Consider the following 13501-nt stretch of genomic DNA (forward strand, 5'->3'; position numbering starts at 1 on the left):
TATATTCTGTTAAAGGCTTAGTGATGCTATTTTTAGAATGTGATGTAGTGACTGTATTCTTTCAAGAAGCAATCCTTGAAGTTAATAATGAAAAATGAAAGTCATTTCTATATGGTACTTCAATATACAAGAGATATGTAATTTCTTGCAAGCAAAATTGCTGTAGAGACATAACTGTGCCATAAAATATAGAATGCTGTCACTTAAGATTCTTGGAGACTAAAAAATTATGCATCAAGAATAGACAGAAGCTAGAAATAAAGAGAGGTGTGATTTCTAGTTTTATTTAACAAGAAAAACATATTTAGATATTATTTTTAAATTGGCAGAAAATAATGTATACCACCAATTACAGAAAAGGAAACATAACCTTTACTGAAAATAAAAAGAAAAGTATAACAATGAGTAATACACTAGAGAATTATTACAGGAAGCAGCAAAGACATTTTATAGCTCAGTAGAATAAAATGGGAATAAAGAAGGAACTGGACTGTGACTAAGTAAAAGGGCTGAGTAGTATTTCTAAGTAAGTAAAATTGATTAAGGAACCCGATTGTAATTGTTTTTGCCACTAACCAGGGAGAATTTAAGAGATTTGGAGAAATTTCAGTGTTGACCAATAGAGATTGTAGCCGTAAGTGTTTGTGCTAATTGTGCTACCGTAGTATCACGAGGAATGATATCCAATGTGAAGCCTAACCTTCTTTAAGTATCTTGTGTGTGCGTGGCGGGTGTTTTTTAGTGAACCCTTGAGTTTTACTCTACATGTCAGGACTATGTAGAGAAATTATTTGGGGAGAAGTTGTCTTAAGACAATTTTAATTAAAAATGTGCTTATTCATATGACAAGATGTAAAAGTCCACCCCAGACCTAAGTAAATTCCTACTATATTATTTCTCTCTCATCTATGAGTACTTTAAATATATCCTTTTACTCTTGTATTACCTAAAAACATTCCCTAAAAAGTTCATAATGTAATTGGGATTATATAAGTAGTTAGCTTTTTCTTTTTTCTTTTTTTTTTAAGATTTATCTATGCATGCATACAGAACTGGGGTACAGGCCAGAGCCAGAAGGATGGTGACAGGATTCACCAGAGGCAGAGCGGGGAGCAGAACATGCAGATAGACAAAGTACACTGCTGAGGAGAACATACTGTGCCATGTGGGTCACCTCCCTGGCCTGGGATCAAACTTGTGGTGAAGTGGCTGCTGGCAAACTTCATGGTGCTGTGCTTTAACATATTATACCACCAGGGAGGGCCCACCAATTACTCTTTTTTCTCAGAGTACTTAATAATTTATCCTCAGTGACTTTCAACAGTTTTATTATAATATGTCTAGGAGTCTATCAGTCAGGTATTATTTTGTTTGGAATTCTTTGGAACTCTTGAATCAGTGTCTGGCTCATTTCTCAGACTGAGATGGTTGTCAGGAGATAAATATGGTGACACACCGTGGTGGAGGAGGATGGGTACTTTGGTGGTAACCACAAGTGAAGGGAGGAATCTTATACTGTTAAAATATTAACAAAGGTGTTAATATTTATTAACAAGTAAATATTATAATATTTAATAATGCATAAAATATTAACAAATAAAACCTAAAATAAAATGGCTCTCAGCAATTACTTCTTTATTTATTTTATATATTTATGCATAAAAAACTGGGTGTAGACCAGAATTGCAGGGAGGATGGGAGGTGAGAAGATGCACCAGAGACAGAATGGGTAACAGAACAGGCATATTGATTGAAATACAGTGCTGCCAGGGAGACAAGAGAGGTTTGCTATGCCATGTAGGTCAGCTCCCTGGCTGGGGATCAAACTCTGCAGTGGCTGCAGATTGCTTCATAGTGCTAAGATTTAACCCTTTGTGCCACCAGGGAAAGAATTCATTTACTATTTAAAAATCCATTTATCATTTATTAAAGAATTCATTTATCCTTTAAATGAATTTTCCATACCATTTTTTTATCTTTTCTCCTTTTGGAACTCCCCAGTGATATTAATATTATGTCCTTTTAGTTAGACCAGAGAGCTCTTATACTTATTTCATTTTTTAAACTTGTTAAATGTTGTTCTCTTTGTGGTCTGTACTTGCAAACTCACAAATTCTATTACTTGCATTCATTGACCTTTGAGGTTCTCTGTTGTATTTTTTTGCTATAGCATTTTTATAGTCTCATATTTTCTCAGTCTTTATTGTATTCTTATTTTACATCCCTCATTGATTTTATTAATTCATCAAATATGACAGTTGCCTCATCAGGCATATTCCAAATTTTGATCTGATTGATTTGATCTATTGGTTCTTTCTTTTTTTTTTTTTTTTGGTAGTACTTGTGATACATTTTTTCTTACAATGTTGTCCTTATAGTTCTTCTACCACCCTATCACCCATTCCCTTGTGCTCACCGCTCCCCTATTTTGAAATCCCCTTCCTCCTTCTCTGTAAGGAGAAGCTGTAAACCTCAGTTCTATGGTAAGCTTGCTAGTTTTGCCTTTTCTTAATTTTTTGCTGGATCATTTTTAGTTTGGATGGGTTGTATTAGGGAGTTTTCTTTTTGTATATTAATAAATTGTCTTTCTATCCTTCCCACAAGAAACTAGATGCCTTTTACCCTGAAAGACCAAACTGATGACATGACAGGCTTCAGAATGCTTCTGAACCAGCCAGGTCTAGGTTTCAGTTATCAACAAGGCACCAAGGCCAAGTTTAACTATAAATGTCCTAATCTCACTGATCCTATAGCAACATCCAATTAGGCAAGTAACCAGTACATATCAAGAAAGCACCAGATGTCCTAACGTATGTGGGACAAGTAGCAGAGGTCACATCTTACATGCCTAGACCAATCGGGTTAAGACAAGATAACTTTGTTCAATGTCAATCAATCAATCAATATACTGCTGAGCTAAAACTCCCCTCTGCTGGGCTAAAACTCCCCTCTTCTGTAATAAAACCCCTGTTTTCCCTCAGTTCAGGGCTCTCAACTTTGGCTGCTGCGTCAGTGCATGTTGGGAGCCCAGGTTTGAACATGAAATAAAGACCCTCGTGTGTTTTGCATAGAAATTGGCTCTTTGGTGGTCTTTGGGAAACTTGAAATCTGGCACAACAACCCAGAATCTTTACATGAATAATTATATCTATTAACTCACAGATCACTGACTTTGCACCTATAGAGACAGTCAGGGCTCTGATGCAGGTAAAGGGTAAGAGCTAGGGTGAAACTTGCTGGAGTGAACAACAAGAACTCAAACTTGCTAATGTTGCAGGTACCCAAGTTGTATGCTGGGGATTCACAGTGATTCCCCTACCCTAAATAAACTTCCCAACCAAAATGTTTCATGTAGTTTCACCCTAACCTCAACCTCTTGAATGTGTCCAAAAGCTATCAATAGATGTAGAACGGGGAGATGACTATAGTTGAGATGGTGGAATAAACCTGGAATTGTTTGCTTTTGAAGCATCAAGCCCTGGTATACTTTTTCCTGTTATTAATATCTAGGTGCTTGAACTCTGGTTAGTGAGAAGACTCTGTTTCTTTTTTAAGCCTTAGGTAGGTATTTTCAGTATCTCAGCCTCAGCTGGGAATAGTAGCTTTGTCTGTGAGCAGACAGAGGCGTTTTGATTTGAAATCTTTCTGCTAGTCTGGTTTCAGCTGTTCTAGATTGGGTGCCTGAGACTCAAGTCAGTAATCATCATTCTGTATCCACACTCTTTAGTTCCCTCGTAGTGAGCCCTCTGTTTGCACACCCACTCTGTGTCTCTTTCCAGGCAGTGCTGGGTCTCCAAAGTCTCTGATGGTGGTGTTTGCCCCTGAGTCCACATTAGCAGAGATTTGTCTTCCCACACCTCATGGGTTGTCCTGTTTCAATACTACAACAAACACAGTTTAGTTTTTATATCACCTTCTACCACTCAGTTCCTCCTGATGTTTGATGTAGTTACCTGATTCTCTTTGAGGGGTTGTTGACTTCGTTTTACTTGTATACATATGAAGTGAACCCTGTGTTTTCATAACCTTCCCACCATTTACCTCTCCATTTTCCTTTCCTCTAAATGATGCCTATACTTTGTTTTTTTTTTTAAACAAGAATATGTACATTAAAGACTTTAAAAGAGGTATACAAAAGCTTTAATCATTTTTTTTTCCACTTAGCTCCTCAGGTGGAAACGAAAGCAGTCAGGAGATTTTTCCATCTAATTCATCATACTATTTGTCTCTGAGTGAGACACATGCCCAGCTGCTAAGGAATAGAATATTTCCTTTGCATTCTGATTCTGGAATATGTTCTCTGGTAAGTATTTTTAATTTGTCTTTTATTTAACTACAAGCAAAAATTTATATTTTGCTTTTCAAATAAATATATAAATTTCTTAATCTACCCTTGAAATTGTTAGGGGGTGAAAACATGATACACTTAGTCTAGGCTTAGAGAGGAAACCAAAAGCAGTTGGGGTGGAGAAGAGAAAACAAAAGATAAGACAATTACCATAAAAACAGAAGTGCATGATTCCTTTCTCCCCTGAGTTCAAATTACCTGTAGAATAAGATTCATCTTTCTATGTGTCCTTTGTCCACAAGATAAAATTTTCTTGTGCCAAATTCAACAAGACATTCTGTCTCACCCATCTAAGTAGACTAATGAATATATTTCTCCTTTTACTTCAGTAATAATTGTCCCACTTATCCCATGGGATTAAGTGCATTGTGTCTATGTCTCCCTCCCAAATTACAGAAAGTGAGTTTCTCAAGCAGAAATGCCATATTTTATTTAATTTTTATCTTCAGTACCTGACAGAGAGTCTGAATAATAGGTGTATAATATATTTTTGAACAAAATTAAATGAACATACTAGTTCCAAAATTTGTATTTCATGAACAGGTTAATCCATTGGTTTATCAAAATGTAACCTATAGGTGAAAGCCAAAGACTGTTACAGGTGGTGTCTCGTGGAGGGAGTTGCTGGTCAGGATAGATAGCCCCAGGGAAAGTGCTAAAATATATCACATTTGGGGGTGGAACAACTGATAAGAAATACAAGGGACTGGAGAAGGCAGTAGCAAACTATTCAGTCTTCAGGGATCAGCTTTTGGGATTCATCATTTTTGGGCTCAGGGATTTTGGCACCTACTGCACTTTCCTTCCAGAAGGCTGTGTGGGCCTCTGAACATGGAAAGGCTGCCAGCAGCCAACCTCAGAGAGAAAGGTTCAGAGGTTTTACAATTAGCCAAGAGACTGAAACTCTTTCCAGTTTGCTGCTGTGGCAGCCTGGTGGAGAAGGTGGAGACCCAGAGGCAAGAGTCTCTCTGAGCTGCATGAGTGTGGCCTTTAGTTGGGTTGTTCAGGGCCACAGCTGGTGTTTTGAATGTTGCTTGTCTGGTGCTGTGCTGGGGCATCTGGACAGCTCTGAGAGCATCTACTATTGTGTCTTCTATTGTTTTTGTGAGTTGGATCCGGGCCTATAGTCTGGCTGCCATGTGCTTCAAGTCAGCTGGGAAAGCAAGTTGCCATCTTGGGTGCATGGCCTATTGTTCAGGAGAGGAGCCCTCAGTAGTGGGAAGACTCGATCTTAGCTGCTTTTTGTTTAGGACTTGAAAACACTGCATCAGGCAATGCAAATGGGGCCTCAGTAATTGTTTATACCCTGGTTTGTTAAATAAATCCCATTGTTATTGTTCTCGGAGCATAAGTAGTATTGCAATTGTGCACTGAAGAACTCAGACAGTGACCCATAAACTGCTTGGACAGTATTCTTGGCCAGTTTTAGTGACCCTTGCTGCCCTATATCAGTAATTTCTTTGAAAAAGGGAAAAAGAACAAGACACAAATGTTCATTATGGTCACACAACTGTTACCACATTAAGAACCTTATACAGAAAGAAATGCAATGGCTTGTTCTGACAATGTCAGAGTGCCAATATCAACCACATTATTCCCTTAAAAAAAAATGAGATTTTTGGCCCTCCATGGTGGCACAGCGGGTTAAAGCACAACACTGAGAAGCTAAAGCCACTTCCGCATGAGTTTGATTCCCGCCTGCCCCGGAGGTGACCACATGGCATGGCAGACCTCTCCTGACCTGCCCGCTGCTCCCCTCAGCAGTGTACTTTGTCCATCTGCCTGTTCTGCTCCCCACTCTGTCTCTGGTGAAGCCTCTCACTGACCCTGAGCCTCTGGCCTGTACCCCAGTTCTATATGAAAAAAATAAGTAAATCTTTAAAAAAAAATGAGATTTTCTATACAAAATTAGATGTCAACTGAAAAATGGAAATTTTCTTCTCATAAACAGCTTTTTTTTTTTTTCTTCCAGCACGAGTCTCATGAAATAGCTCAGGGTAGCTACACTGGGGATTGGCCACTTTGGGAATTTAATGTCTAAGAAATTGTTATTCTGTGATATAAGAAAGCAAAAGATAAATTCAAAAGCATATAATCAGTTGGAATAGAACCTCTATAAACATGCTAACTGAATAGCCAAAAACTATATTCCTCAGTATTCTAAAATTTGTGTTTATTAGCTATTTTATAAAAAGTGAGTGAATTCTTTGAAACTTGTTAGATTTTTTTTATAAAAAACACTTCAAATGAATGACTGAATTCCTCTGAATATCTGAATCAACAATTTAATATTCCTGTTAATAAGGTAGAGAATTTTTGTTAGTAATTCTGTCTTTCAAATGAGATATTGAGATATTTACTGGTACAACTAAGGTCATTCATGAGTAATAAAAATAAATGGTCAAAGATGAATTGCAAACAAAAAAATACCTCAACCTAATTTATTTTGAGGCTGTACAGGGTATGCTAGTTTTGCTGCTCCAAGAAAGTGGTTTAGGTGAGTACTTTGTATTCTTGAATCAAAATATATCACATATTAAAAACACTGAGAAGTCTTATAGTGAAGAGAAATACTTAACTTTGTTTAATCTAGAAACTTACATGTTTATTCAATGGCAGGTAAATGAATGGGGTTTGTTATTAGTCACATAAATTTACAAGTCCAGCCTAGTATTAGCTATGTGAATTGCTGCTCTGTGCAATGCATTTTTCCAAATAGTTTAGTGACATTTTGTCAAATAAAATATTCTGGGTTTGTTTGTGTACATGCACAGCATCGGTTCACAGAAGAGTGACTTTATAGTATATGTATTTAATGGATAACCTTTTCTGAGTAGTATGCACTTTGTGTTAAGTAAGGTTTGAAATTATAGACTTTATAAAGTACTATACGTTCGACATCACCATTAGTAATGAATAATATAAAATTATCCCAATGATCTTGATATCTATTCTGTCAATAATATGCGGTCCCAAACAAGAAGCTGACAAGACTTGAAATATTCTGTTAAAGACTGATTATTCATTTTAAGAACAATACCAATAAATTTTAACTCTATCCAGAAAGAGTCACGTGTGCTTTATGAATAGTTGATAATTTGTAAACCATAATCTGTGACTAAAAATTGAATGACTGAAATGACAACTGTTAACAAGCACTTAAAATTGTAGGCATTTCTTCATAGCTAGCAACAGGCATAACTTACAGAGTTGGAGCTGATTAGAGTGATTGGGGGCTCATAGTTGAAGAAGCCTTAATAATTGGAACTGTTCCTAAATAGAAAGCTATTCTTCATGACATAGCCAGTAAATATTAAAGGATGCCTTATCAGAGGGCATATAAATTTGATTCATGAATGGGTACATAACTGTATTTCTGCTATCATTTGCTCTCAAACATAAAGCAGTTGCAGTTTTTAGATGTATACAGAATTGAATAAGCATACAGAATTTAGACTGGACAAGGATGACTTCTATGAGCACATAATTAGGAACTGGGAATTCAATTTGGTCAAATGTTTGGCATGTATTTGTATTACTTTTTACACATAAAAGTAAATGAATTCTATATCACCACACATGATATTGCTCTTCTCTCTTATTTTTAAGCTTCCATCAGATTCTTTTAAATACCTCACTTGGCACAGGGTAGAACAACATGACATTCAAGGAAGTCAACTGCGCTGCCCAAGAGTAAGAGAAGGTAAAAGAACATATGTGTGTATTCTCTATGTACATGCACTGAGTAAAATATTTTTGTGTGGGATTGAAATACATTACTTGGAAATAAAATATTACCTAGATGTAGAAAATTTCCTTTTTCAAGACAGTAGAATTATTAATAGAGTGAAGTTACCTTGAAAATTGTATTTTTTAACTTAGTTATATAAATGATAAATGTTTCATATTAAAAGCAAAAATAATCACTATGACTTTTATTTCTATTATCATTTTGGAAGTCATTTTCATACTTTCTAAAATTTAACAATTTTGTTTCTTGAGTTTCTCCACTTATGAAATATTTATTGTGCACATACATCTTCTATGCATTTACATATTACCCATAGTGTGTTCCTAAAAATTTCACATTTCCCCATCATGTGAATATTAAATTATTTAATGAGTGATCTTTGTTGGATATTCAATTTGTTTACTATATTTCATAGTCACAAATAACATCATTGCTTTATGAATAACTTTAATGTAATTTTATATATTATTAAGCATCAAATAGAATCTACATTAACCAGCTAATCTCATTTTAAATTTTCACTAACTAGTTTAAGTTTGAGAAGATAACCAAAAATTTTTACTATTCCTTTTTCTTCCTATCTGATATCACATTGTATGATGAGATAGTGTGAAGAAATGTTAGCTGAAGACTTTAAAGTGTTCAACTTTTTAAAATACCTTTAAATAAATGATAACATGTAAAAATGGAAATCATGGATTTCTGGTACAATTTTTGTATCCCTTATAATTTGATAACATAAATCTTGCTGTTGTAGTATTTATAAAACATTAGATAGTTTGGCTATCTTCCATCTGTTTTTGCAAACTTGTAGTTGTGCAACTGTATTGTATAGTTATAACAATGATTAGAAAAAAGTTGATTTAAATATATTAATGTAACCATTTCCTCTTCTCAAGTGCAGTACTTTACCCATATAGTGCCTTCCTTATTCACTCATTAAATTAACAAAATAAGATTAAAATAGCATAATCATCTGATACTTTGAATAAAATATATTCTAAATCTGTTAGCTTCACTCACAGCTAAACACTAACAACCATCGATATTACTAAAGACACATTTGAATATTTTTTGTGCACAGAATATTTTTTCAAGAAATGGAAGTTATGGGGGATTAGGGAGGAGACTAGAAGCAGTGGACTTTGTGAGTGTCATTATGTGTGAAGAGTTCAGCCACAAAAGAGTGCTACATCAAGGAATAATGTGGACAAAGTCCAGCTGGTCTTGAAACTTTAGTGCATGTGCAAATTATCTGGAGGTGTCTTCAAATGCAATTACCAGGTATTAATCCCAAGGTTTCTAGGTTATATGGAATGGGATTCTGGAGTCTGCATTTGGAAAATTTATTTTGTTATAGATGATTTGATAGCCATTTTATGAGAAACACAGTTTAAGGGGCTTGTGGAAAGGGAGAGAAGGAAGAAATTTGAATAGAAAGTGAAAAATATTGATAAAGTAAGGGCATTGGCTTTTATGTGTGTGCTTGTGTGTGGGGGTGGGGAGGCTGATTGTGGCAGCCACAATGAAGTGAAAAGAAATTGTATTGTGGGCACAAATAGAGCTAAATTTAAAGAATATTGCATACTAAGAAATCAGAGAGGATGATGGGAGTAAAATGTAGGCAAATAAAATGTAAGACTAAACTGAAAATGAGAGTACATCAAGAGAATCCAATGACATCTCTTCTTCCCTGATTCATGTGTTGAGATTGTCTCTCAGCAAAACCAGTCCCATGTAATGACCACAGGAGCAATTCATGCAGAGGACATCATTGCTCTGTTGAGAAAAGGCACATTTCTTTCCATAGATCATTAACAGCACACAGTCTCTCTCAAGTGGTTAGTAGTAAAAGGAATGGAGCATGTTCTAGGGAATAGAAAATGGAAATCTCCATAGCTTATACTATGAAAAAAAAAAAAGAGAGAGAGAAATCCCTAGTTTGCTGCTCTGAATTTGTTTAAGTTTATTTTTTTATTTTGTAAAGTGGGCAACAAGTGTATTTTAAAAAGATTCAATTAGGAATTACCCTTCTTATATGGTAGATCCATAAACAACCAAGACTACTTCAGTTGGTCTCACTTGTCCCAATTGTGCATTCAGGAAGAGTTCTTACAAAAGAAAATGTTATCCAGTGCATGATAAAAAGTAATTTACCAAGACTTTAATTGCCAGATCAAAATTGAGACCTATCTCCTCCCAATTAAATGTAGCAAAAGAACAAAGAGTTGGTAGATTTTTTTTTTTTAAGTTACAGACTCTGAGTTTGAAAATCCCCCAACAAGTGCATTCACTCTATGTCTGTTATATATAAGAGGGCAAAGAACAAGCTTAGAAATTTCAGATGAAAACCAATAGCCCTGGTTTATCAGCTATTCCAGGTTGGAGTTCTCAACTGCTAAGCTAGATCTTCAATCACCAGCTAAGTCTGAGCAATAAAAAAATAAATAAATAAAAATCCAGTTTAATACAACTCACTGGGGAAGTGACCTTTGGCCTCCAACCTCAATGAAATACCTGAATGCTTCTTTAAAAGAGATATTTGAAGGAGCAGAAGATTGACAGAACTCAAACAAACAATTGAGGTCAGCTTAATAAAATTGGGGCATCTATTACACAAAGTAAGCTACCAAGTTTGGGGAGTGTTCTATTAAAGACAGTAAGGCTGGGGGTCTTCAGTCAGGTGATTATTCCAGCTTTTATAATTAAATGGTTTTTAGCTCCAGTCAGGGTACTAATACAAATATAGTTTGTTTGTGAATTGGTTGGGATACTACTTCTTTCAGTGCTAGGGTATTTTATGGATGGCAGTAATGTAGTTCATTGGAAAAGAATGCCTGAAAAGACAGGTTAAATCACAACTTGTCCTGAGCCTTGGGAAAGACCTGACGTTTATGTGAATACACTAAAATATTGGACTTTTCTTTATTACATTATATAAATACTATAAAAGTGTACTCATTACCATTAAAGCCCAGTCAAACTTGTCACAAAAGTTAACTTTGTTCCCAATGGTTTCATTATCCTCTTTTTAGGTTGCTTTCATCTACTCCAGAAAATTGGAGTGGGGGAATTATATACAAATTGTGACAGGTATGATTTACAGAAATATAAAATGTTAGAGAGTTGGGAGGGAATTGAAATCATATAGTTTAGGATTGATTTCAGGGGGTTAGCTGATACCTTAACAGTGAAGTTTGCTTAGAATAGCTTCATAGATATTAGTTTTATGTGGCAGTTAGAAAGCATGTGTTTACTTGAAACTGCTAGAAATCAGTTTTTATAAGACATTGTAATATATATATTACAATATCTTCTATATATATCTTCTAACCTTAAACCATGATGTGACCTTAATTTAGTTTTCCTGTATTTTTACAGACATGGAAAACTAAAAGTCAGAAAATTAAAATCAGTCATCTAGAGTCACTCAATTACATGCCATACTACTCCAGGCTGGGAACAGAATATCCTCTCCTTAACACTGGATGTTTGTGCACAGCTGATTTGAGAGACAGTAAGACCGGGGAATATGTTTGGAAGTGGAGATAGAAGGCTTGATTGATAGAAGGCTTGATTGATAAGCTTGGCTCCCCATATTTATTTAGTAGGCATTAAGAAATTTCTGAAATATTTTGAAGACATGAATGCTATAGTAAAATCTTTGTTTTAAGCAATTTTGTGGTATTTATGTTGAAGAAGATAAAAATGCATACCAGAGAATGATAGGAAGGTCTGGACATTGAAAGGGAAGGGTAAATATCTCAAGGTGAACACTGATAGGACAAGATGACCAGTTGACCAAAGACAAAAGAGAAAACCAGGAGTGAATTCAGGATCCCTATCACTTTGGTCTTAGTAATGACCTAACTTGGGTTTTATAAAAACAACTACAGGTAGAATATTAGCTAAAATTAACTCTTCATCTATTTAGAAACAGAATGTTACAACATTAGAATAATTTAAATGAAAATATTGTAAAATCCTTTTTTCCTGAAAAATATAAACTTAGAAAAACATATAAAAAAGATATAAGGTTGCAAATTTGTTTACTGCATCTCCTCTTATATTTGTCTCTTTTTATTACAAGAAGGACTAGACAGCTACTTCATTATATATGCCCCAAGCTTACTGCAGCAGGGAGAGTAAAAAAGAAGTAGATGGTATAAATGTTTATTAATAATCTCTTGATTAATTATTATGATAACTGTGAATATGATTAAGCATTTTCAAATAAGAGGGTTAGCTTAAGTCTGCTTGGAAAACACGAAGAGTTCAAAACATGAGATTTAAAGGATAGTAATTTTTAACCATTTGAGATTGAAAAAGGTGACAAAATCCCATAATTCTTCTCATGATCTCTTCTCTCCTAGCAGGTAAGGTGTCCAGGGGTGTATTTATATAAAAACTGCTATTTCTCATAGTGCTTGGGTTTATTATGGGTTAAATCATATTTAATGGAATTTTAAAATTGTCCAAATGTCAAGTGATGATGTCAATCTTGTCCCTCTAATCCTACTTCCAAGATCATGTCATTTGATTTTTGCTTAGGACCTCCTGAAGAAGAGTTGCTTCTGAGACATGAGGAGAACACCTTGTCTCCACAGGGAAGAGTCCCTGAGAAAATTAAATGGAAAACATGGCTACAGGAAAACTGGGAAGACTGTACGGTGAGAGCCTAAGAAAACAGAGGAAATCCAATTTTGTTCACTGATTGATTCTGACACCTTTTCTTAAAAAAGGTAGTCACTATTATAAATACCAAAACTTCAAGCCCCTCTCAAAGCTACCTGTAAAGCATGTGATGTTGGATTTCTCCATCTCTTTTACCACCTTCCTACCTGGGATGTTTCTACCATTAATTTTATTCTGAGATTGCCAAAGTTTGTTTGGAACAAGCTAAAACAGTTGAGAATGAAAATGTTATTTTCGACAATAGAATATAAAATGTGTTTGTGTCAATGAATTTATGACACATCTAGAATACCATAAATAATGCATTAACTGAAAAATTTTGATTAAATAGTGTGAGAAGCCTGCTCTGAACAGAATTACCTTGGAACAAGTAAGAATTTTTACCAATGAGATATATGGGCTGGCATTTCATAGGACTAAAAATGACCCACCCTGACACAGACACCCATTCCTTTGATTTTTAGAAGTAATCATTTATTTGTGTATATACTTTTATTCTTTATAGCTGTTATTTATACCATGGATATATTATAAAAGTCAATAGATATTTGTTAATAAACTATAGTATAAAAATTAATTGCTCTGTAGGTAACAATACTGTAAGAGAATGACTAAAGAAACTCTCAATCATCATAGAAAACCAGATGGGAAAATAGTGGTCAAAAATTCTTTTTGTGGATGTTTCATTTAACATAGGAGTGATTACT

The 13501-nt window shown here is 34.9% G+C and overlaps 1 protein-coding gene across 1 annotated transcript in view; it reads left to right on the plus strand.

Moving 5' to 3' along the window:
* Window positions 1-13501, plus strand: part of LOC105854121 — a 34358-nt gene that overhangs the window by 6440 nt on the left and 14417 nt on the right. Inside the window, exons 2-4 of the mRNA XM_012730193.1 lie at window positions 4165-4303; window positions 7958-8051; window positions 12651-12769. Coding sequence (XP_012585647.1) covers window positions 4165-4303; window positions 7958-8051; window positions 12651-12769 — 352 coding nt within the window. The remainder of the gene's footprint in view (window positions 1-4164; window positions 4304-7957; window positions 8052-12650; window positions 12770-13501) is intronic.

The sequence above is a fragment of the Condylura cristata genome, unplaced genomic scaffold (genome assembly GCF_000260355.1).
Source record: "Condylura cristata isolate star-nosed mole 26May11 unplaced genomic scaffold, ConCri1.0 scaffold00003, whole genome shotgun sequence".
Taxonomy (NCBI): domain Eukaryota; kingdom Metazoa; phylum Chordata; class Mammalia; order Eulipotyphla; family Talpidae; genus Condylura; species Condylura cristata.